This window comes from Medicago sativa, chromosome 7, assembly GCF_051527215.1.
Source record: "Medicago sativa cultivar Bolivia chromosome 7, Bolivia_mono, whole genome shotgun sequence".
Classification (NCBI taxonomy): domain Eukaryota; kingdom Viridiplantae; phylum Streptophyta; class Magnoliopsida; order Fabales; family Fabaceae; genus Medicago; species Medicago sativa.
In genome coordinates, this window is record NC_140755.1 from 68,152,874 (window position 1) to 68,179,784 (window position 26,911).

Here is a 26,911-nt window from a genome sequence, read left to right on the forward strand (position 1 = left end):
GTTGGCAATCCACTCAGGATATTCAGCCGTCATGAGGAAACCTGCATCAATTTGCTTTTGTACTTCAGCCTTGATCTTAAGAGCCATGTCTGGACGAGACCTTCTCAATTTCTGTTTGACAGGAGGACATTCAGGTCTTGTCGGTATCCGATGTTCCACAATCTTGGGATCTAGACCCGACATATCTTCATAGGACCATGCAAAAACATCTGGATAATCATGGAGAAGCTGAGTAATCTTCGTTTTCACCTCTGGCTCAAGTGCAGCACCGATCTTGATCTCTCGCCTGTTCTCTTCAGTACCCAGGTTGATAAGCTCAATCTCTTCCTGGTGAGGCTGAATGACTCTTCTTTCTTGCTCAAGCAGTCGAGTGATCTCATACGGTATCTCTTCATCATCCTCCTTATCTTTAGCTTCATATACAGGGAATTCAAAATTTGGAGGAACCATAGGGTCACTGTGTTCAACGGGTTTATTGTGGTTCAATCTGCATAATATGATTGGAATGATTTTTAGAAAAAGTTTTTCATGCAGATTTTTGAAATTAATAAGAAAATACAGATGTTTTGGTTTTTTCTGGCATTACCATTATTTCCAAGAAAAAGGCACTAAAAAGTAAAAAAACAAAGAGTCGTGAGAAAGACGACAACTTTTATTGATAACGGCAATGCCGAAACAAACATGCCCTTACAATGATATCACTTTCGCCTTGGACAGAGCGAAAGGATTGTTATTTTGAAAACAAAGAAAAACATGAGCAACGAGACACATTACATGGAAGCATGCATGACTACAGGAACATCAATGGCCTCCCAATTTCTCACAGTGCCTCCTGGTACAACGAATGTGGGCACATAACTACTTTCAGCAGCATCTTCAGCAATAGCATTGATAAACCCAGCACTGTAGAAGGTTCCTGTTGAAACGCCTGAGGTCGGTGAGAACCCAAGGCCCTCTTTACGCTTGTTTTCCAAAATCTGAATCACTTTGCCCCAGCTGGCAGTTTGCCCTTCTTGAACAGCTTTCTGGGGCGTCTTTCAATGAAGCCATACTAGCACAAGATCTCCGGGGTTCTGCCCCTTCAACAGTCAAACCTTGAAACGACGTCCCTTCAACGGACCCTGCTTCAACACAAGAGAAAGATGACATTTGGCTAACCAGATATGCTTCTTCACCATGTACAGTGACAAGCTTACCATTCCTCACGAACTTGAGTTTCTGATGCAAAGTAGAAGTTACTGCTCCAGCGTCGTGAATCCACGGTCTTCCGAGGAGACAACTGTAAGAAGCATTGATGTCCATGACCTGGAAAGTAATCTGAAATGTCTCAGGACCAATTGTAATTGGCAAGTCTACTTCCCCAAGAACATCTTTGCGAGATCCGTCGAAAGCCTTAACCAAATAGTTGTTTCCCCTTAGGGAAATTCCATGATGACTTAACTGTCTCAGTGTAGACTCAGGCATTACATTCAAGGATGATCCAGTGTCCACCAACACATTGGATATCATGTCAGACTTGCAGTGTACTGAGATATGCAAAGCTAAATTGTGGTGTTTCCCTGCCTCCGGGAGCTCATCGTCACCAAACCCCAAGTTATTGCAAGCAGTAATGTTACCCACTATTCCATCGAACTGATCCACAGAGACTTCATGATCCACATATGCTTGCTCTAGTACTTTCATCAACACTTTCCTGTGAGCTTCTAAGCTCAAGAGCAGAGACAAGATGGATATCTTTGACGGAGTTTGCAGCAGCTGGTCAACAATCTTATAATCGCTCTTCTTGATAAGCCTCAGAATTTCGTCCAGATTAGACTCGTCAATAGATTGGCCCGTTGGGCCAGCATTCTTGTCAATAGGAGGAGCAACTGGTGGAGTTATTGTAGCAACAGGTGTGACCACCTTCTTTTGGAACAAGGGTGGACGGACTTTTCCACTTCTCAGGGCTGTAATTTCTCCCGCAACATTATCAACTGTAGCTGGAGATACCAGAGGCACTTCTACCCCATTCTCAATCATGGTTGCATTGTACTTGTAAGGGATTGCTTTTGTAGAGGCATAAGATACCGGGCCAGGTAACCTAATCACCAAAGGTTCAACATTTCTTATCTGAGGTGTTCTTTCAGCAGGAGAATCATGAAACACTGGCACAATCACACATACATCACTGACAATCAAGTGTTTGTCATCCATTAGGCTCTGTATATCATCTTGCACCACACAACAACCCATAGGATTTTGAAGACATTCTGAACAAGAAACATGATTGTGATTTAACAAAGAAGCCTGGCAGAGTTTGACATGTAGTGGCACCAAAGGAGTAACAACATTGCGGACATCCAACATGGGATCCTCTTGAGGAACGGGGATTCTTTCGAAAGCCTCGATCATGTTAACAGCAGCATGGTTTGGAAGTGGATTGTCAAGGACATGAGGAACACTATTTTCAAAAGTCAACCGTCCTTTTTCTATCAGGTCCTTTACAATATACTTCAGGGCATAGCAACCCTCAACATCGTGGCCTTGAGCGCCCTGATGGAATTCACATGTAAGATCCTGTCGGAACCTAGGAGGCAAAGGATTAGGCGGAGGCTTGCCTGGTCTAGTGACACAGTGTCCCTTAGCAAGTAAAGTTGGGAGCAGCTCAGCATACCGCATTGGTATTGGTGGAAAAGAAGTTCTGGGTCGGGGACCCTGTTGTCGCTGTTGTGGAGCAGGAGACTGTTGTTGTACCTGCTGAGCAATGGCATTAACAGGCACTGGTGGTTGACCCGGTGGTAGAGGATATTGCTGATAGAATGGCGGGAAGAAAGGATGTTTAGAGTACTGCATGTATTGATAGGGCAAAGGTAATTGAGTAGCATTAACAGGAGTAGACTGATTACCAGATACCATTCCTACTTCGGATTCTTTCCTTTTATGGTGGCCATTACCATACTTCTTCGGTGCACTGGCTGAAGATTCACCCTTTTCAAGAACAATGATACCCTCTCTGACAGCCTCTTCTAGACGAGTTCCCATGGTAACCATGTCAGAGAAGTTGTTTGGAGCAGAGACTATCATTCTTTCCTTATATTCCTTCTCCAGAGTCTTCAGGAATGTCTGTGTTAATTCTTCCTCATCGAGTCGAGGAGAAACACGGGCAGCTGCCCCTCTCCACCTCTGAGCATATTCACGGAAGGTTTCATCTGATTTCTGAGACAAAGACTTAAGAGAATCTCTATTCGGCTTCAGACGGGTGTTGAACTCATAATGACTTTCAAAAGCAGCAGCAAGTTCCTCAAAAGTATGGATACTGTCTTTGCTCAAACCGGTGTACCAATCTGCCGCATCTTCTGCTAGGCTGTCTTGGAAGCAGTGTATCATCAGTGCATCATTATCTGCATAATTGGCCATCTTCCGGACGTACCGAATGACATGGCTATGTGGACAGGAAGATCCATTGTATTTGTCAAAATCTGGCACTTTAAACTTCTTAGGAACCTCAAATCAGGATACCAAGCATAGATCACGAGCCTTAGCAGAAACACCATTCCCACGGCTAGCCTTGACCTCACGGAGTTCTCCAGCCAACTCTCTTAACTGTTGTCTTATAGCTTCCATTGCAGGGTTTTGTCCACGCGGAGTATCGACATCAATTACCTGTTGCACAGTGTGGATAATAGGATCGGTAACAACAGTAGTCACTTGGGGCATAGAGGTGGATACGGTAATCTGTCCTTGACCAGCAAAACCAGAGACACCAGCAGCAGTATTAGGAGAATAGAAAGCTGAGAGCCCATAAGGACGCCCGTTAGGCATAACAAACCGAGCATCAGACACCATCGTGGATAGTGGTATAGATGGAATCACTTCAGTAGAAACAGGGACAGATGTGGCTGGTTGTTCTTGTGCAGCCATCATAGTGGACATAGCGTCATGAGCCTTAGCCAAGTCTTCTTTCATAGCAGCTAATTCGGCACGGAGCTGAGCATTTTCTTCTTCAAAGTTAGCCATGATTCTTCTCTTGTGAAATCTTGTTTGACGAATTCTATCTGGTTGGTAAACCTTACGAGCACGAGCCACTTTTCAGACTGCGGCGGACAAAACCAGGAGGCAATGAGCATGAGAGAAGTCTTTTGTGACCAATGAATGCATATGATGCATGAAATGTGTTAATGCATATGCAAAAAAGACTCTTTTTATGTTATCGAAGGGTTTTAGACAAATTGGAGCTCTTGTAAACATTACTAAACAACAATTATCATAAATGGGAAACGAACAACCAACATATAGTTTTACAAGACGATTCCCTTTGAAATGCTAAGCCAAGGGATAGACTTTGAAATGTAAAACAACATAAACAAATGGAAATAACAACAGGAAATGGAGATCCTCAAGCATAGGAAGTGGAAGCATCATCCTCAGACTCAGACTCATAAATGCAGTATCGGGCATAGAAGTTACGGGCACCCCTAGCCCTCTTGGAATCCCTCATAAGCAACCTATCTTTTTCTTCAATCTCTCTCCTAGCCTTAGCTAACTCTTTCTTTAGTGTCATCACCTCATGAGTCTTCTGTTCATCCTTTCCATCCAAAGTCATAATCAAGTTCTCAGCCTCATAATATCTAGTCCTCCACTGATGCTTCTCCCGACTCTCCATAGCTAGATGCTCCTGATACATCTCCTGAGTAGGTGGAAGTAGAGGCAAAGGCATGGTAGGAATAGATGCAGACACATATCTCATAGAGGGGTAAGGCATACCAATCTCCTCAGCTTGGTTTATCACCCACTGTGTATAGGCCTCATGAGCAACACCGGACCTTACACCCATATGCTTCACCTCTTTCTTCCGAAGCTTGGACCAAGCTTCCATGAAATCTTCTCTTATTCCTGTGGGAGCATTGGAATAGTGGAAGAAGTAGGGAGATGTAGCAAGATTGATGGGCTTTTCTTTCATCGGGAAACCAAATTGTCGCAAGGCAAGCTCCGGGTTATAGTTGATTCCACCCCGGGTACCAAGAAGAGGTACATTAAGAAACTTCCCACCACCGAAGATGATTTCCTTGACTCTAGAAGCTGGAGTGAGCCAAACCACTTCATTAGGAGTGAGAGCCATAATCCTCTGTGAAATAGACCAATTCTCCGGATTGTCGTGGAAAGACTTCGGAAGGTGCGAAATAAACCACCTATAGAGGAGTGGTACACAACAGAGAATGTATCCACGACCCTTGCCGGAACGATCGTGAATAGCATGGTATGTGTCAGCTAGCAAAGTAGGAACCGGATTCTTGGAGTGGAAGATCATAATAGCATTCATGTCCACGAAGTCATCAAGATTTGGAAAGAGAATAAGCCCATAGATGAGAAGTGCAAGAATGGCTTCAAGAGTGTCCTGACAAGTGGTCTTGAGGTTGGCTTTCTCAAGTAGATACTTTGAAGTGAACCCTCGGATGCGAGCCTTAGTGACAAGATTCTTAAAGACATCGGTGGTCTTGAGATAGAGATCTTTAGCAATAACCAATGGAGTAGGAGGATGCTCAAGTCCCGCGAAGGGTACCCCCTTAGCAATAGATAGACCCATCAAGCAAGAATAAGCCTCTAAAGTAGGCACCAACTGAAAGTCGGGAAAAGTAAAGCACCGATACTCCCGATCATAGAATTGCACTAGAGTGTGCACAAGCTTCTCATCCACATTAGTCTGGAGAATAGTAAGTAAAGCCCCGTAACGATGTCGGAAACCAGTCGGATCCTCGATCTTAAGCGCCAAATCTCTCAAACTAGCTAAATCCACTTCCTTGAACTTGTAGGACTTAGTCTTCCCCATTCCTACAATGTTTACAAATTCAATTTGTTTAAGCCCTTCGATAACAATGCATGGGAAAAGTTTATGCATGTATGCATGTATGCATGAATGCATGATTATGTTCAAGTTCGGAGAAAACATGGTGGGTTGAAGTTTAAAGTCGAGGAGTCATGGGTGGACACGGTGTCCGGTGAAACTAGGGCTTTAGGAAAAAGTAACCGGGTTCTAAAAAGGTTCCCAAGTTGCAACCTCTCCGACGTATATCATGGTGCCACGAGACGACACTCACTCCATGATTATCCGTAAGAAGGTCTAACTTGAGTGTAGTATCGCGTGACGACTAAAACTCGAGACAACACTCGGTTTAGCCTCCGCACTACATCCTAGAAAATGGCCATGAATGGGTTTGGTTATCTACGGTTCATAGCGTCATAGAACAATTAGAAGTAAAGTGCCTAAACGCGACAACACGCGCCGACAACATCCCCCCTAAAATGCCTCAGCTATGTGGGATTGATCGCATAATCCAATACACGAGGCAACCCCCGGAATGAATTGTCGATTATATCCCTCCTAAGTCCTAAGTTCACTCAGCCTGGGTGTAGGACTTTTGATATTCTCACCCCACACGTTTGCAAGAATTTAAACATTTATTCACATAAGAAAACAAAAAGAATCAAGTAGAAACGAAAGCGCAAGCGTGGAAATAAAGACTAGGTGTGACTCTCGAATGTCCCCAGTGAAGTCGCCAGCTGTTTTATCTTGGTTTTCGGGTGTCAAACATTGATTACGTTTGAACCTTTTTAACCGGTGATATCTCATTTTTTCTTGGGAAGGGAAAAAATAAGCAAAACCCTTGAGAATTGAGGTCCGGGAGTTGTTTTCGCTACGGGAAGGTGTTAGGCACCCATAACGACTATAGTATCCTATAGGAACCGTCTTTACTTTCTACGCGCGCGCTTTATTTTTAAATGCTATTTGGAAAATGATATTTACACCTAAGGGTTTACTAAGTCAAGAATTGGAGGGAGAAGAAGATGTTTAAATTTTTATTTTATTTGAATTGAATTGAAGGAATTTTGATTCCTTGCCTACGTACCCGTTTAAGGGATCAAATCCACCGTAGTTCTCTTCCAAGAAGGTTTTTGTTTTTGTTGGTTGATTTTAAGTTTGAAAATTGGAATTTGAAGAATGAGAGAGAGAGGCCTCAAGGGCATAAGATTGTGAAATTGTGGGGTTGAATTGGTTATTTTGCAAAAGAAAGTCAAAGTATGATTAATTTTCATTGAAATTTGATCAAGAAAATAAAGAGAAAATCAATGGGGTTTTGGACCCCAAAGTTTATTAAGAAAATGGTTTGAGTGATATTGTTCATATTTTTTGGAAAAGAGATTTTTCTAAGTGTAAAGCCTAAGCATTCATCTAAACATTCAATCCTAAACATGCATATCCTAGCCATACATCTAAAGTGAGGTGTGTGCATGTGTCGGTGCTTGTGTCGGTGTACATCATTAGAGTCCATTGTCCTTATTACATCATACCCTAGATACATGCTATGGTTTTGCAAGAATTTAAAAGCATAGGAAAAATATTACAAAATTCCTAAGTTTTACATTCTAATTTTTGGTGAAACTTAAAGTGCAAGAAATAAGATGAAGGAGGAGATGAAGTATGGAATGCTTATGAATGAATGAAACATGAAATGAGATAGTTAGTGGCATAAGGAATAATAGGAATTGAAAATTATAAGCAAAAGAAATGCTAAAACTTGGCAAAAGTTAATGAAATTCCTAACCTAAAAGTGGCAAAATACACTTGAAATTTACCATGACATCCAAACAAATATATGACCTATAATCCTCATATCATGACAGTTTTCTAAAGGGTTTACTTACAATTAATGACATGGGAATTATAAGAACATATTCAAGTCAAGATCCATGATATATTTAAGCATATTTGCATCATTTATTCACAAACATAACTTGCAAACCAAGCAATTGAACACAATTCATACACAAGCAGCAAAAGCACACACAAACAGTAGCTAAAACTTCACAAAGTCATATGGTATAGGTCACAAACATTTGTCAAGAAATTGGGACTAGAATCAAGCAACTTTTTCATCAATTTTTGATTCAAAACAACACAAAGTAGCAAGAAAGTCAACACATTATTTTTCACCAATTTTTAAAGTACAAAAATCATCACAAAACATTACAAAACTATCAAGAAGCCTATATGAATTTTTTTTAGAATTTTTAAAGGATTTTTGGGCTTAAAGATGTACAAGAACATCACAAATTTTAACAAGAATAGTAAACAAACTAAAAAATGCTACACATATTTTTAATCAAGATTTAACACATAACAACATCATAAAAATATCAAGAAAATAATCAAGAATACATAGGAAATTTTTTAGGAATTTTTAAAAGAAATTTTGAGTGAACAGGGGGCGTAAAAAGCATGTCCTGTGGTGCAAACAGCAAGAAAATTCATACAAAACGAAAAATCAGTAACACAAGGCCCAGGCCCAAGCACGTGATGGATCAGGGTTACAGGGAAGGAATAGAGACCGTAGGATTGATCCAGATGGATCAAACCCTAGATCTGACGGTAGGGACATTGGTCCAGAGGTGAACCAGACTGGTTCAAGTGAACCGGTCTGGTTCACGTTCCCTTATAAACACCAGAGGCCGGTCCAGGCCTCATTCCACTTCTTCACTTCTCTCTCTAGGGTTTCAGACCTCTCCCTTCTCTCTAAACTTTCCGTCATCTTCTCCGGCGGACTTGACCACCGCCGGCGAAGATTCTGGTGACGGAAACCTAATCTTCTTCGATCTGCATGGATCTAAACCCTAAACCACTCTATTTTTTATGCTGATTTCGAATATGAACTTAGATTTTAGAAATAAACGGCGAAACGCTGTAGATCTTCATTTGATGTTTCGTTTTTGAATCTTTTTCAGTCTTTTTCGAAAGAACTCGTTCTGGAATTTATTAACCTACTTCATTTCACCGTTTATTTTCATTTGCGAACCTTCGATGATGATTTTAAACAAAAACGAGAGGGATTCGTGTGTTTACCTGGATTTGAATGGAGATTTGAGTGGGAAGATGAGGAAAACCTTCTCGAATCTTCCTTGAATTTCTGGTAAGTGTTTCGTGGCTTGTTCCTCTTCTTCTCTGGTTCACTTCGAATCTTTCTCTGGTTTACTTCGAATTTCAACTCTTCTTCTTCTTTCTCTCAGCACTTTCCTTGTGATCGTGTTGAATTCGTCGTGATTTGACGAATTCACGCTTGAATTGCAAGGAATAAAGTTCGATGATGATGATTACGCACGTAATCGCTGAGAACTTAGCTAAATTCAAAAAGATTTTTGTCAAATTGAAAGTGTTTTGGCTTCGACCTTTGGAAATTTGTGTTGATTCGGTGTATTTGGTGATGAATTTGTGGATTTTTTGTTTGTTTTGATTGAATCTGGAAATGGTTAGGGTTTGTTAGGTGATGAAGTTCTTCACGAACTTCATCATGTTCTTGATGAAAAGTGGTTTTGATTCTGTTGGAGGAGAGAGAGAGAGAGTGAAACGTGTTTATGGTGATTTTTGCTGAGTTGTTCAATTCTCAATGGAATGGTAATGATTGGGGCCTTTTATATAGTTGACATGTGTTCTGATGCTCCAATAGAATGTTGACATGTGGACTTTGGGCTTGATTGGCTCGGCCTTGCTGAGTTTGGTGTTTTAGGACCATTTTGCAATTTTCAGAACTTTGGGGACCAATCTGCAATTCGAAAAAATGGACTGGACTGCAAACTTTTGGACAAAAAAGGACTTAATTGTGAATTTAAAAAAAATGTTTAAAGGACTCAAAAAAAAAATGGACCAAAATGCAAACAAAAAGACTCTAGGGACTATAATGCAATTATTAACAATTTTAGGACTAAAATAAAATTGAATTAAAATTGGCAAAAATGGAAAATAACGTAAAGTGAAACGATTAATAATGACAAAACGGACTAAAACGAACCAACTACTTAAATGAGGTACTTTAAAGTAACCTCTCTCTGCCGAAATTTTGTGTGAAAAGACCAAAATGCCCCTGGGGACTAAAACGACTAAAAATGACTCGGATGCAATTTTTAAAATGATTTTTAACAGAGAATTGAAGAACTCAGAGACAATTTTTAGAAATTAAACAGAGTTTTAACACATGAAAAGACTAAAATGCCCCTAGGGGCTAAACTGACTCAAAATGACTTCAAATGCAATCTTTGAAATGGATTTTGACATAGAATTGAAATGAATACTTATTCAAACTATTTGAAAGGACTCAAAAAAATTTTCAAAGATTGAAAGAAATTTTAACATAGGAAATGACTAAAATGCCCTTTTTCATGAATTTTGCAAGTAATATTGAAATAAAATGCAGAGAAAGATGTAATTGATCAGAGACAGTTCAAATGACTTGAAATGCAAGAAAAGGAGAATGGAGCTAGTATTTTTAGGTCCAAAATTAGGGTATAACACCTAGCTCCTTGCTTAAAAGCTCGGAGTAGTGCACAATATTACAACTCAAAGTACAGTCCTAAACATGCATCAAGATGATACACGAAAGGCTCACAAGATATAAGACTCAAAACCTAAACAAAACTCTATTTTGTAAAACAATGTCTTGAATGATTCTCCAGGTCTTGCATCCTCCTTTATATACTGAAGCAAAGCGTATCATCCCTTCAATCAAGCTTCAGATCAAACCTGTGACTTATTGCTCAATCAACATGGCCGGATAAGGAAACTCCTAGAAAGTAGGCTCATTAAAAGTGACATTATTATCACCTTAAAAATACTTTCCTAAGTCATTTTAACAATTCCTTAACAATTCTGATCTCCTCATAATTGCACACGGTTCAAACCAACTCAAGCTGGCGTGGATTCCTTCAATCAAGTAAGCGCGTGCGTAAACATAGGTAAACCACAGAACGTACAGACCAGGTCTGGATGTTGGAACATTGTGTTCCACATCTGAAGTGAATATTTGTTTTAGGCAAATGTGAAGCCAACCTACAAATATCCAACACTTTTATATCGTCAACTTACAAAAATAAGTAACGCGAATTTTTTGGATTAAACGACAATCCTTGTGGATACGATACTCTACTTATCACTTTATTAGTTGCTAAATGATTTGGTACACTTGCCTAATCTGATATGCAACACTTACTTTTAACTTTTGTTCTTCTTCCAAAATGAACTCTAGCATGAATTGGCAGAAGTCTTGCATGCTTTGGTTGACTGACAATGATGCGAATTCGAAGTTTTTTCATGGCATTATGTCTAACCGAAAACGGGGGAATGCTATTATTTCTTTGACTGCTAATGGGATTCAAGTTGAGGGGGGTGGAGAATGTTCGATCTCATAGATTTCAACATTTTGGTAATCACTTTAAGGCGCTTATTGTAGATGGGCCCTCGGTGGAAAATCTTCATTTTAAATCCTTAAGTGGGATGGAAGGAGGGATTCTTGTTAGGCCTTTCAATTTGGAAGAGGTAACTGTTTGGGACCAGATGGTATAAAATTTGGCTTTATTAAGGACTTTTGGCCAGAAATTAAAATGAGTTGATGCATTTTATGTCAGAGTTTCATCAGAATGGGCTGCTTTCTAATGGTATAAATTGAACTTTTATTGCCCTTATTCCCAAGGATGATACCCTCAGTGTGTGAATGGGCCTATATCTTTGGTTAGGTGTATGTATAAGATTTTCGCTAAGGTGTTAACAAATAGATTGCGAACGGTTATAGGGACAGTGATATTTGATTGCTAATGAGGTGGTTGATGAGGCTCGTAAATGAAAAAGGAGTTATTACTTTTTAAGGTGGATTTTGAGAAAGCTAATGATTCAGTTGATTGACAGTATTTAGACATTGTTACGGGGAAAATGTGGTTTCAAAACTTATGGCGCAAGTGGATTATGAAGTGTATAGGAACAGCCACCGCTTTTGTTTTGGTTAATGGTAGCCTAACGGATGAATTCCCTATGGAGATGGGGCTTCGGTAAGGAGACATTTTTTCCCCTTTTTTGTTTTTTATCGCAATAGAGGGATTGTACGTTGTTATGTCTTCTATGCTGGAGGCTGGCATTTTTACAGGTTATAAGGTGGGGAGTAATAATTACGTGCAAGTATCTCATCTTCAATTTATTGATGACACTCTGATATTGGGTGAGAAGAGTTAGGGTAATGTTTGTGTTATGCAAGCAGCTCTTATTCTTTTTGAAAGAGTTTCGGGTTTGAAGGTCAATTTTCACAAAAGCATGTTGGTGGGTATACATGTGGCTAATTCTTTGTTGGCAGATGTGGCTTCAGTTATGTACTGCAGAACATGTAGTATCCATTCGTGTATCTTGGCTTACCAAATTGGTGGTGATATGTGACAGTTGAATTTTTTTTAACTCTTTATTGAAGCGCCTTAAGCATCGTTTGTCTATATAGAAGAGTAGAAATTTATCTTTTAGAGGCCGGTTGGTTCTTCTGAAATATGTCATGTCCTCCCTTTTGGTCTACTTTCTTTCCTTCTTCAGGGTTCCTTAAGGTATCATCTTCTCTATCAAATTTAGTTTAAAATGTTTTTCTTATCTTGGGTTAATTGAAATACTGTTTTTTTTTAGAAGGAGGTTGAGGTCTTGGGTAAGGAGAATTCTTGAGTTTAATGTTGCTCTTTTAGGTATGTGGTGTTGAGAATTGTCAGTTGAGAAGGGGAGTATGTGCTATAGAGTGTTGGCGACTAGATATGGTAAGGTTGGGAGCGGCTCAATGAAGGTAGGAGGGAGGGATCGGTTTGGTGGAAGGATTTGGCGGGTATTTGTAGAAGAGGGGATGTGGCTATGGGTAGTTGTCTTGATGATAATATTAGGAGGCAGGTTGGGAATGGGTCAGATACTCATTTTTGGACTGACCCTTGGTTAGATGGTGTCCCTCTGAGTGTTCGGTTTTCTTGTCTTTTCGAGTTAGCTGAGGATACTGCAGTGTCGGTGGCGGCGATGTTTTCATTTAGGGTGGGGGTTGGTGGTGATGAATGTAAGTGACGATGTAGTTTTTTTGCTTGGGAGGAAGAGTTGGTTGGGGAATGTAGTGGAATGTTGTCTAATGTTGTTTTGCAGGCTGACACTGAGGATAAGTGGCAATGACATTTAGATCCTGACAAAGGCTATTTAGTTTATGGTGTGTACCAAATGCTAACTACTACGGAGCAACCTATCCACGTGGTAACTTCGAAATTGATTCGTAATAAGGAAGTGCCTTTGAAATTTACTATTTTTGATTGGCTGCTTCTTCGTGATCAGCTTCCTACAAAGGATAATATTATTAGGCGCGACATTCTATCACATGATAATCAACTATGCGTGGGTAGTTGCGGTATGAAGGAAACGTCTGATCACTTGTTTCTTTCTTGTTCTACTTTCGGCACTATTTGGTATCATTTGTGCAGATGGATTGGTTTTTCAGGGGTTTATCTGACGTGTTTGTCTGGTCATTTTTTGCAGTTTGGTCAATTAGAAGGCGGTTACAGACGTCTTCGGTCTACTATTCTTGTAATATGGCTAGCGTGCATTTGGGTGTTATGGAAAGAACGAAATAACATGATTTTTAATAACAAGGCCGCTTCGATTTATGAATTAGTGGATAAAGTTAAGCTGGTATCATTTTGGTGGTTGAAGGCGAAACATGTAATTTTTGCTTTTAGTTATCATTGTTGGTGGCTTAATCCCTTGGTTTGTTTGGATATTGGCATTGAATTTTTCTTATCAGGCTTCGTTTCTTGTAGCTTTAACATTGTATATTTTTTCTGCTTTCTGCTAGTTAGAAAATGTGTTCTTTAATCTATGTTTCATTTTGGCTTGTTAAAAAAACCATAATTGTTGTACCAAAAAAAAAAAAAAAACCATAATTGAGTCATGTTTGATTTAAATTCAATGGCTGGACATTAAATAATAAAATTGAAATATTGAATTTCAAATTGAACGATTTGTAATTTGTTTTTTTCATTCAAAAACGAACAAATTTGATCCACACCACTATTTTGTGAGAGTAAGATTCAAAATATAAATCTGGAAAGTTGTAATCGTTAAAAGAAACATTTTAACGAAATGGTGTAAAGAGCAACTTTTAAAATATAAATTTGAAAATTTGCAACGGTTAAAATAGACCTTTTAGTAAAAGGGTGTAATGCTTGATCAATGAAGCAGTGTAACCGTTTATGAACAAACTCTTCTAAGTAGTTTTTTCTCTTCACCGTAAGACATAAATTTCTCTATAAATAGAGACACTTTGGAAGCATTAAATCATTCAGAAATGAGAAAGAGCGTCAGATTCTTAGCGAAAGGGTGTAATATGTTTGATTTGAAGAAGAGTAGTCATTCATGAACAAAAAATTTTCTAAAGAGTTGTTTCTCTTTCCCATAAGACATAAGTTTATCTATAAATAGAGACACTATTTAGAAAAGAGACAAAACATCACATTCTTGTGAGTCAAAATTCGGTCGAAAATGATATTAAATCATTCTCTCTTTTTCTTAAGTGCACGAGAAAAATTTACATGTGCAAGTCACGTCAAGGATTCCATAGTATCCTAAATGAGATTTGCCATATACCCTTTTGAATCTGGTTGGCATAACTGGTGGGGACGAATCAAACGTAAAGGTTAATGTGTTACAAACACACTTTGAAGTTTATATGCACTCTTTATCGTATTCATCTTCATCATCTTCTTGATCAAGTTATTGTAACAGACCCAGGTTCTAACATATCTTGCCACTCCACCTAATACATATTGTATATATCTTCATGTAATATAAACCAAATGCCCACTTCGTAATATACAGCAATACCCAATCGACATCATCCAAGCTAGGTCAACTTGTGTGAAAAAAGAATAAAAAAAGTCCAATTCAAAAGTTGAAATTTGATACCTACCAATACACTTCAGCACGAAATAGTTTAATCATATGCACATGATGTTTCGTTTTAATCTTGTTTTCTAGTGGCAGTTTCTTTAATTACAATCTAATCTTGTTTTCTTATGGCAGTTTCTTTAATTACAATATCATCGAGACTACAAACTAAGTCAGTTTGTTTATTTATTTATTTTTGTGTTTGATAAGAGTCTATTTGTTTATATGAAAAGACAGTTGGATTTGATTCTTCCAGCAAGTCCCAAATATGTAGGATGAAATATTGAATTATCATGCATAAATAATATTTTGTATGGTATAGAAAATTAATACATAATTCTTTTTCTTTCTATAAGTAAGGTATTCATTCAATTAAATTGATAGATATTACATTGAAAATAACATAAATTTTGTTTCGTTAAACACTACTAAAAACACAAAACTTAGTGAGGGAAATTCAGAGAGGAAAAATGTGAAATCTCTCTCTAATTTCATCACTAAATTTTGTGAGTAAGGAATCTAGGAGGGATTTTATTTTTTTTCCGTCGCTAATTTTTCTCCCTAATTTTGCTTTTTCTAGTAGTGAAAACTGAAAAGGATGAGTTTACAAACAACCCCGCAATATCCAAGTTTTTTTTTTTACAGCAAAATAAAATTTCATTCATTCAAATGTTGGAATAGCAACAATACAATCAAAAGGATTATGCATTGGGACATTCCCAACTTTTTTTTTATCATTAGTACTGATCTCAAATTTTTTTTGAGATCAATACTAATGATAAAAATAACTAAATACTCGCTAGAGATACATATAGAACTTTCAAAAGACAATAGAGAGTTAACAAACCAAAATACAAATCATAGCAACCAAACTAAAATCTTTCATCTATGGTCGAAGGTCAGTAATAATTTGAGATCCACGGTCTTTAATTTCATCCAACTTCGGAGAAAGCTATTTGAAGGTGTTCGCTCAAATCGACTATAAGTGGTCTCTGAGATGACAAATTCTACCCCATATTGACAAGACTTTTGCGAGGTTGAGAGGATACATAACATGGTGATAGCCATCATAAACCCTTTGATTAAGATATACTACCTCTAAAACGAGTCTTTCTTAACAAATACATCAAACATTTGTGGTGCATACTGTAAGCAATATCCAACTTAATAACATGTTTTTCAATCATTTTCAATAGGTTTTACCAGCAGAACAGAGGAGAATTAGAACAATTGCTATGATTTCGGGACTTTTGTAATGTTTTATATATTTGAGTCAGTAATTCTATTCTTCCCGAAACATAGCAATTATAGGGTATTTTTGATGTAATTCATGAAGAAATCATGCAAATCGGCAAATCAAGACATCTGAAGATTAGTTAAGACTTTGTGAAGATCAAGAGTGAAGATTCAAAATGCCTCAAAAGATTTTACACAGGGAGAAATTATGTTCCCAGGTCCCAAGACATCTTATATGAAATCAAACACCCAAAAGGACGGAAAAACAGATATTTATGCATCAAAACGCACTCACAGGCATCCCGAGCATGGCCTTGGTGCCTCGAGCATGCATTCTTTGTACACTCAGACTTCCCGAGCAAAGTCTTTACGTCCATAGCATTGATGAGTGCAGGCCAAAACTGTTTTTTGCTACCTTTTAGTGGGAAAAAGCCCGATTTTTTGGCCCGAATTCATGTGGAAACTTTCCTTATAAATACCACATTCCTCTTTCACAAATTCTCATTCAGAATGAAGCGATTCAAGAGGAAGGCAAGCACTAGGAGCTTCCAGGGAGGAGTTTCTCTCTCCTCACTCCAAGTTTCTCTAGGGTATGTTTTATTTCTTTTGTAATTTGTCTTTAGTTACCATGGGTAACTAAATCTTTTTAGGCTAGGGTTCTAAGATGAACCTCTATTTTATTTGTTGGATAATTATTTAATTTAAAATCGTTTATTCAGATATTTTCTGTTCGATATTTAGTTTTACTGTAGTTCGTAAAATTTGTCTCCTCTGAAGCATAACCCTGATTTAGGCACTTAGGTAGTGACAGGGTCTAATAATGATATTCTTATCTAGATATTTATATTTGTCTAACCAGGAAGTAATTGGTTAGTAACTAGGGAAACAAACCGAAGCGAGCGTACTTTGATAGTAAGTACTTAGGGAGGTGACATACCTAATATTGATGAACATTTGCTGAAATCAGGTAGTAACTAGTTAGTAATTAAGGAAACTTCACGACTTAAATCAGCTTAGTGACTCCATTCTCTTCGCACCTTTGTAAGGTAGAAGCTAATAGGGCTGCTTGTTTGTAGAACTACCAAGAGGGAGAGTGTGTTATGTACTTCTAAGACACATAGATGAGAGAACATTTAGGAACTCTGGGATCCGTACCTTTGTAGGAACTTTAATTAAGTCTATGTTTCAATTACCCTTGATGGAGTAAGACCCCACATGTAAGTATCACCGTGTGACCAGCAGATGCAACTCAACAGGCGAATGCATAGACCGAAATCGAACGAGAGAGTAAGACCCTGCACGTAAGGATCACCGTGCGAGCAGCAGATGCAACTTGACAAACTGATTAGGTTATCACGTCTCGACGAACTCATTACTCAGATAGTCTACTTAGAATAATTGAACGCGACTTGACTGCTAATTAATTCCAACAAATGAATAGGGAGGATTCAAATAATCCTAACCGCCGCAAACATTCTGCAATCAAAACATGTAAACTTGCTCTGTTGCAAACAAATTAAATTGCAAACTCTAAACCATTATCTTATTTATTTATTTATTTATTTATTTTGTTCCCAAATAAGTAACGCGAATTGTTTAGACTAAACGATAATCCATGTGGATATGATGCTCTACTTATCATTTTATTACTTGGTAAACGATTTGTTACACTTGCCTAATTTGACCATCACGTATGTTAAGGAAAGGGTGGAGTTATATCTGAAGCATAAAAAGTATGTAATCAACGAAGAGGAACCATACGAGGAATATTTATTGAAATTCAATCCTAGCATAACTCTATCTATATTTATTCAATTTACTTTGATTCAAACCACTAAAAGACTTTTATAAACAACATGTTTAGGAAATTTATCGATACAAACTCAAATTGACTAAGCGAGATCTCTGTGGATACAGTATTTTATTTGTTTGATAAAACCGGCATAATTGCCACTGTCCTGGTGTGAAACCAATCGGTCAAAACTCCTTTATCACATGCCCCCCTACGATTCCTAAAATGGTAAGCATTTTAACCCCACTACTACAAAATACCCCCTTTAATAGCACTTATTTTGGCTCTTAATAGCGCTTCTCAAGTGTTAAGAAAGCCCCCGTGATAAAAGGTTAGGAGCCTATAATAGCGCTTTCTAAACGCTATTAAATAGCAACACGTCAATAGTGCTTTTAGGAAAGCGCTAACATAGCCTTATTCTAGTGCTATTAAAGTAGCATTTCTAACAGTTGTTTCTTACCACTTTCTGAGAAGCGCTATAGTAGCCTTTCTACTCAAATAGGGGTTTCTTAGCGTTTTACTAAACGCGCTAATAAAATCTGCATATTTTTTTTTTTTAAAATTTGTAACCAAAAATGCTATAATTAATCGCTATAATAAGATACTGAAATATGAATATAGCAAATTACATTCATGATAATCTCATTACAATCTTCAGAATTCATTCCATAAATAGATAAAAGTACAAAATAAAGATGAAGATGAGGGGGGACATAAAACCAAAACCCTCCAAAAAGTACTAATTTGGGAAACCAGTCTTGTTCCTAGCAATATTGATAGTAAAAGTAACCTAAAAAACCTGAGTCTGAATTTGTAAATAAGCACCACAAGCAGCTTTAACAGAGCTGGCAGCACCATCAGTGTTGCATTTTACCCAATTTAAGTTTTTCAGCAATATAGCCTCCTGTATCATATAATATGAAACAAAAAATTAATTAACATAGAATTTCCAGCACTACCAATTACGATTTAAAATAACTCAATTAAAAAACGCAAATGAAAATTGTTGAAAAAGAAAATAAAACTCACTAAGATACTCGACCATAAAGGTTGCCCAATCCTCCTCGACCTCAACTAGCTTATCTTTAGAATAGGTTTTACATTTGTAATCTCCAAAATACTTCAAATATAAAAGTAGCAAAAAATTGAGTTAGAAAAAGAATGCCTAGCTATATATATATATATGATTACAAATTAACAGTTGTGCGGACAATGGGATAAAACACTGACAATAAATGAAGCATTGGAGAATGAACAGATGGTTAGATGGATCTGATATTTCGATAGCATGTAGATAGGGTGGAGGTGGTACTAATTCTGTAGGTTTCAGTTAATAAGTCATCAACAAATAACTGACAGTGGTGGATTGCTATGAAGGTGACCTGAAAATGTGTTTGAAAACAACAAAAGAGACTACACGACTGGTGAGAGTCGAAACCAGATCAAAACCGACAGCAGCAAGCGACAATCACTAGTAAAGAGGTTTAATAGGGGGACAAAAATGGGTCTGACACCGAAAAATGGAGATAAGACACAATTTACGGGAGCAAGAAATTCAACAATGCACCAAGCGTCCACTAGATTTGTCTAACTGGGTCTGAATATCATGTTGAAAGATAAGAGAAACAAAAGGTATATAATGATATCAATGTACACTTATATTAAAAATCACATACATACATTTCCGGGGATGATGTCTTGATTTGCCAATATTATCTCTTTCATAAATCGCATGACAAAATAGCCACAGTCAATGCCATTAGTTTGCATAGGACACTGGAAAAAAATTACATAATTGAAATTTAATCCACATGATGAATTAAAAATACCATTGATTACGTTGTCAAAAAAAATACCATTGATTAGAAAATATACCTTTATTTCTATCCATGGGATTATACTTGACTTTGATTTTGACTTGGGATGAAGGGAACGGCAAATACACATGGCACTATCAAAATTAAATCAACTTCAAATGAGTAATAACACTCAATAATCATACTTATGTCAATTATAAATCAAAAGAATCAATACTCACTTCATGAACTTTCTTCTTACAATGTCAATGTTAGGATGTCCCCCCGGCAATGAATCCATATAATATATCATCTCAGCTCCGGGATTGATGACAAGTAACACCCAATGATTTAGCCTGCATACATCATAATTTACATATATTTCAATTATAATTAAAAAACCACATTTTCAAATTTAGTCATCTTGAATGATGTTTTGTAGAGAAAACTCACCGTAAATTGACCGGTGCAAAAATCAGCTTCTTCTTAAACTTGTGTGTCAATAGGATGTCTGCTATTTGTTGCCCTTGTTTATCCTCTTGAGATACATGCGGGGATAAAAATGAGAACTTATTTTCCAACCCACGAGGCTTGATCAAATTTTCATACAAGAAACTTGAAACAGAACAAACAGCACAAAACAGAAACATAAAAAACCAAACAACACACTCCCAAAAATAGGAATAACAGAACAGCAGAGTTCGTGACAGAAAGCCAATATAATAAAGCCCTGTAACAGTCCTAAATAACAACTATTTAACAGAGGTACCTGGCATATACAGCTATAACAGTGGCACTTAACCAATCATGTTGCACAAGCTCTTCTATATTCTCTATTTCTACTTCGTCTGTATAAGCTTTGCCATATATAACATTGTCCATGTAAATTGGGACTGATTGTCCTTCAGTCATTATTGCCTTCACATAAGTATCAAGGAATGGTACCATAGCAGGCTTCACAGTTTTCATCTTTTTGTTTGGTGAAGCAACTGATTCAGCACTATGTTGGGGTCTCTTGTCAATTTTTTTAGATTTAGCTGGAATCTAATTAGTTACAATACTTTAGGTTAGTGACCAAATAATAAAACAAGTATATATCACTTATCAATCACAAAGGTTAATAATAGGTAATTAATTTACCTTTTGATGTTCATCAACCAATTTAACAAGATTCAATTGCCATGCCACAAATGTCCCTATTGCTTCACCAACAGTCAAGACATCACCTTCTTCAACAGGTATAGGCAACAAAGCTTTCCTCTCAACAGCAACATCTATCCTAACCTTGACATATCCGGGTGGTAATTTCTTGTTGTGTAAAACATCACTACCCGTATTATATAATTTTCCATGAGCAACCAAACGTCGGCATGGGGATGATAAGTAAATTTCAATAGACGAAATACCCTAAACCAATAGTGAATGAACATATACGTTATTAGGATTATGAAGCAAAATAAATAAATCAAAATAACGAAATTACGGATAAAAAGGCTTTAACGCAGAATCACGTTGGAAAATAAGTTCAGCTTATTTACAACGTGAATCTCTTTATTCTTTAACACAAAATTGCGTTGGAATCGCTTAATGAAAAAAGCGATAGATAGAAAAGAAATGAAAACCAGTTAGTGATGGCGGCGGACGATGACTAAGTCCGGTGAGTTGAAAGTTCTGTACGACTTCAATTTCGACTTCAACTTCGATTTCAACTTCAAATTCGAGAGAGAGAGAGAGAGAGAGAGAGAGAGAGAGAGTGACTTCTGACTTTGATTTTGACTAAAGCTAGTTTGGATTTCGAGAGAGAGAGTGAATGAAGCTGGTTTCGAGAGAGAGAGAGAGAGAGAGAGTGGAATGAAGGACGGTGGTATGGGTTTAGTTTTGACGGTGGAAGTTTTTTCAGATTTGGAGAGAGAGTGTAAAGAGCTTTGGACGGTGGAATGAAGGTATGGGTTCTGATGACCAATGCTTTTTAGTTTTGTGCGCGAAAATGAAAAAAACCATCCGCCCTTTTTTAATTTTCATAAAGCCCAAAGATAGCGTTTACGAAAAGCGCTATCTATACCCCCCTCCAACAATAGCACTTTCTAAAAAGCGCTATTAGTGCGAACCAATATAATAGCGTTCGTAAAAAAGCGCTATCTAACCCATTTTTTAACAAATTTTTCTTAGCGCTTTCTGAAAAGTGCTATAACTGGCCTATGAGTTGCATTTTTAATAGCATTTATCCAGAAACGCTATTAATATTGTGCTATTAAAGGCTAAAATTGTGGTAGTGCCCAAATGTTAGGCATTTGTATTGGGTCAAGCAGCTTTGAAGATTTTTACTCTTTCGAATAGAAATCTTGAAAAACCAAACTCGTGAACTTTCAAGGGTTAAAGTTGAGTGCTTTTAGGTGAGATACTTGGGTTGGGAAACACATTCAAATACCTTGGATATTGAGATTTCATTAGAGGGAGGATATAAGTTTTCCCTCTCGAATTACTTAGGATCTTCTTTTGAGTTAATAGTTGGGAAAAAGAGGTTGAAATTAGGGTTTTCTATTGGAGAACTCTTGAAGACAACTTCTTGAAACTTCTTTATATCTCATGATAATGGATGGAATAACTACTCTCTTCCTTAGACGTAGGTCGGTTTTAGGCTGAATTGGGTAACTAAATGTTAGTATGTTTGTTCCTTTACTCTCTTAAATATTGTTCTTTTCTTTGATTGTGGTTTTGCTTTACACATATTTTATCAAAATTTTGAGTAAGAGTTTCACATTAAATAAAAAATTGGATATTGTGTGACATATAGTGAAATCACCCGTAAACTTAATGATTTAAGATTTTGGATTAAAATATGATATTCAATTTTAGTTGTCTAGTCGCACAAAATTCAATGTGGTGATTTCTAGACTCGGTTCATTACCCAACATAAATATACGGAGTTCTATTTCAATTTGTTAAAATATTTTATAATTGTTCATACAATTTACTACAGTAAAAGACTATGTAATTCCCCATCCCCTCATCTTAAATATTTATTTAAGTGTTTTTTGAACTCTAAGGTCTTATCTTCCTTGAACTTGAACATCATCCCTTTATGAGAGGCGGAGCCCTTCATAGCTTAGAGTGGGCAACGGTCCACCCGGAAAAATAAAAAAATTAACGACTGTATGTCTATTTTGCGAGATTTTATACAATTTTGTGTCGGTTTTAGGTTTTAGTTGATCCAAATTCCCACAAAGTGGTGTAATGGCCCACCCAAAAAATTTAAATAATTCAATTACATGTCTATTTTGCGAGACTTTAAACAATTTTTCAACGGCTTTAATTTTCGGCGGTTTCAAAAAAGTGGCATACGTGATTTATGTGATGCTTATACTTGACATGTTAGTGGAGGTTTATAGACCTTCGAGTTTGCATGGGTTTCAAATTTTCCACATATTGTCCTGTCAACTGAAAATTCTCTCAGTTAACAGTTGTATTATAAAAAAAAAGTTTCATAATTATATTTGTTGTAAAATATTAATTATTTAAGTATCCACCCTAACTTTTTAGTCAAAGTCCGTCATTTCAACTTCGTGTTTAATGCTTATTACAACTTTAATTTGTGTTTATATTTTGGGAAATGTTAATTTGTGCCCTTGTGCACTGCACAAGTTTAGAAACTAAACATAGAAACTTTTTCTTGAACATTGTGCATTCAATATATTAAAAGTTTGAAATTTTGTCTTTTTAATAGTATAAAAGTTACTTTTTAATTCCATTTGTAGTTTTTTAACTTGTGCCCACACAAGTTAACATGACCCTTATATATTATAATTTATTTTAGTGGCCCACCCGAGCTTTTTTTCTGACTCAGCCACTGCCATTTATCCTAAATATTTATCATAAAAAACAAAAAGAAAAATAAAATAAAAAAGACTATGCAATTGCTCACACCTTATCATTTCCTTTTGCATTTGTCATGATATATATTGTTTTTTTAGAGGGGGTACATATTGCTGTGTTTTTTTTTTGGGCAGTATTTTTGTTTTTGAATGAAATAGGGAGCATACACTGTTATACAGCGACTTTGACTGCCATTATTTTTATAGGAGGGTACAATATATATTGTTATTTGAAAAATTCAACGGTCCTTTCACACTGAATTTCTGTGTTTCTTTATTTTCTTTTCTTTTTTATATCGTTAAGGGCGAGTGTATGACGGGTAATAATGTGAAGGTGTAGTGTGGAAAGAAGTTATGAGGATTATATATATATATATATATATATATATATATATATATATATATATAATTTCAATTATTGTCTCTACCCAAAAGTGGGTGGACCAAAGTAGATAAATAGCTGCAAATTTCATTGTTTGTTCATCCAGCAAAAAATGCCCACCGATGGTCAAGATGAACATCATACTAACAGTAGAAGAACCAGAAGACGGTTAGAAACACACAACGAGCTTCAGCGCAGAGGAAATACTCAAGCCCCAGAAACAATTATTGGTACGTGTTATAAATTTTCAAAAACAAATATGATTCTGAAGAAAAAAATATAAAAACTGCTCCAAATGAGATGTTGTTCTTAGGATGTGCTTCTTTTGACTTAAAAAACAATGTTATTGGTCTAAAAAAATCTAAAGATTTTTTTATAGATTTTTTATAAAAATTTAAAGCTAATTTCCAATTTTTTACTATTATACGAGGGTTTTTTAAAAATCCGAAGCTCTAACACTTAAGTATTCTGAAGAAAAAAATATAAAAATTGCTTCAAATGAGATGTTGTTCTTTTTTGACTTAAAAAACAATGTTATTGGTCTTCAAAAAATCTAAAGATTTTTTTTATAGATTTTTTATAAAAATTTAAAGCTAATTTCCAATTTTTGAAGTTTCTTACTTTTAAAAAAAGTAGATTTTGAAAAAGTTATTGGGAAGTTTTTTTAATTTATGGTCAAAAATCTGAAATAAACACTACTAAAAAAGTGATATTTTTGTTAAAAATAATTATTTATCAAAAAATATACCCAAACAAACTACCCGTATTAGCTTTTCACAAAATCATTTTTTTTATAATTGATTTCGTTAAAAAAAATATTTTCATTCCAGAAAGTAAACACAATACAACTTCTATCTTTTAAAAAAATCTTTAAAATTGATCTCTAAATTATAGATTAACAAAAGAACCCTAAATAATCTGAAAAAACATAAAAATAAAAGGAGGTAATCATTCCTTTTATGGATAGTTCAAAGCACATAATCCACTAGATATTATTGTTGGATTTCTTGAATTTAACAATATAACTTAGAGTAATGTTTGATGGATACCTCCATCTACCTATTAGAAGTCTACTACTTTATCTACAACTAAGAAAACTTCCTTCAAAAAACAAAAACTAAAAAACTTCCTACTTTTTTTTGGCTAATAAAATTTTCTCTTACATTTTTTTCCTCTCACTTTATTTTATAAACCAAATATAGCATAAAAATCATATGAGAGAAAATAATAAGTATTTGTCCTTTGCTCAAATAATAATAATAATAATAAGTATTTGTGGAACTCAAGATATATACAATTTTCTCGAAATGAGAATATAAGTAACAGAAGATATTTTATTTTATTTTTTATTATTTAACAGTTTTTATTTTATTTTATTTTTTGAAAAAATGGTTAATGAATGAGAATATAAGTAACAGAAGAAATTTTATTTTATTTTATTTTTTATTATTTAACAATTTTTATTTTTATTTTGAAATGGTTGATAATTAGTTGTTAGTATGAAAGTTGATGTGTTTTCTTTACAGGTCCTGCACCTTGGCGTAATGTTTTACCACGCTCTGTTGTTGCCGATTTTCCACCTAAGGATGCGCGACTCCTCAGGGAATTTTCTGCTCGTCATGCTGGCTTTCTTCTTTCAGAACAAACACATCCCCTTGACATAAGACGTGGAGCTTACGAGTATTTCGCCAACTTCCTCAAGCTCTTGCGATCACACTCTACCTTAGACTTGATGACTACATTAAAATCACATGTTGCTGAAGGACTCGATGTTATTAATATGTATGGCTTCAGAGGTGAATGGCTTGATGACTTGGTTCTTCGTCTGAATCCCTCCACTCTTGATATCGCCAAAGAAGAGGTGCGAAAACTGACTAATCAAGAAGCTACTAATTTGAAACTTGTTGGAGAGTTGGAGGAGGAGTATGCAATCTTAACATACAAATTACAAGAATTGAGAAATAAGATTTCCAATGAGAAAGATGCTATGGGTTACGTTTCTAATAGGAAGCAGCAAATTATGGAAGAAATAGCAAGCTTAAACGCCCCTTTTAATATTTAGAGTCGCATGTAACGTTACTTTAATTTTTATACCAACGGTTGGTTCTTTGAGAGTTTCCACATTTTCCTTGTGTTCATTATTATCATGTCTATTGGATATCTTCCTCGAGATTTCTAAAGTGTTCAATAATATTTCATTGTAATGTGTTACTACTTACTACATTTTTAAATGTTAGCTGTGTTTGAAAAACCTTTATTTCCAATATGCTTTCCCCTTCTTTGGTAAATTATAGGGTGAACTACTTTGATTGATTCATGGTGATATACTTCAAAGTCATTTGAAACTCCAACAATGAAAGACTATGATGTCACCTATCAGAAGTTGAAGCTCGTGATTCTCCCTGTCGTGACGTCATTGATGCCTAAATGGCAAAAATTGACACTAATTAGATCAACTGTTGTCTCGCATACCACCTTTGCAGTCCACGATAGAATATGTGATCAAGAGTCGACCACATATTTTAACTTTTGAATTTATCTCATTATCACCGACACTTACTGAATTATCCCGCCTCTCCGGACATTTTAAGTAACACACTGCAGATCACTATTACTTTTTGATATGACCTGATCAGCAAAACGACGTCTGATATGGTGAGTTGTTTTTCTTGCAAGCTTCGAACGGTAGGGGAGGGGATGGTGGGGTGTACCTCTAGGCACTAAGAATGCTTTAAGGCATAGTTTATGCACGTTTTAAGGTAGAAGATGATGATAGGGTTGTGGCCAGCTCTGTTTTTCCTATGAATGGTAGATTGGTAGTTTTGTTTAAGAAAACCACTGTTGTGGTGGTTTATCTATTTTAGATTGGTAGATTGGTAGTATATCTTTAAAGACAACCTCATATATAGGGTTCATTCTTCCATTAGTCGTGGCTGGGTGCGTTAAGACGATATCCGGATCATTTGAGTCTTGCATATCATGCACTTGATGCATAAAGTCTTACCAAATAGTTTTTGTGTACTTTATTCTTTTGCCCATTTTTAATCCTTTTTAGTTGATGAGTATTTTTATTATTATTTTATGGCATTTTCC

General features: G+C 36.3%; 3 protein-coding genes across 3 annotated transcripts; 2 read left to right on the forward strand and 1 right to left on the reverse strand.

Moving 5' to 3' along the window:
• Positions 1 to 12,673: 12,673 nt before the first annotated feature.
• LOC146907971 (uncharacterized) lies at positions 12,674 to 15,996 on the forward strand. The gene is made up of 4 exons (XM_085729201.1): positions 12,674 to 12,866; positions 12,984 to 13,205; positions 13,296 to 13,381; positions 15,937 to 15,996. The coding sequence occupies exons 1-4, from the start codon at positions 12,674 to 12,676 to the stop codon at positions 15,994 to 15,996; spliced, it is 561 nt and encodes a 186-aa protein (XP_085585327.1).
• A 2,414-nt stretch (positions 15,997 to 18,410) lies between these two features.
• On the reverse strand, positions 18,411 to 23,515 carry LOC146907972 (uncharacterized). Its single transcript, XM_085729202.1, has 9 exons — positions 23,489 to 23,515; positions 20,705 to 20,971; positions 20,334 to 20,608; positions 20,018 to 20,179; positions 19,807 to 19,920; positions 19,644 to 19,719; positions 19,449 to 19,544; positions 18,798 to 18,888; positions 18,411 to 18,672 (listed from the first exon to the last, which is right to left on the reverse strand). The coding sequence occupies exons 1-9, from the start codon at positions 23,513 to 23,515 to the stop codon at positions 18,626 to 18,628; spliced, it is 1,155 nt and encodes a 384-aa protein (XP_085585328.1). The 3' UTR covers positions 18,411 to 18,625.
• A 350-nt stretch (positions 23,516 to 23,865) lies between these two features.
• LOC146907973 (uncharacterized) lies at positions 23,866 to 26,069 on the forward strand. The gene is made up of 2 exons (XM_085727412.1): positions 23,866 to 24,048; positions 25,345 to 26,069. The coding sequence occupies exons 1-2, from the start codon at positions 23,931 to 23,933 to the stop codon at positions 25,878 to 25,880; spliced, it is 654 nt and encodes a 217-aa protein (XP_085583538.1). The 5' UTR covers positions 23,866 to 23,930; the 3' UTR covers positions 25,881 to 26,069.
• The last annotated feature ends 842 nt before the right edge of the window (positions 26,070 to 26,911 follow it).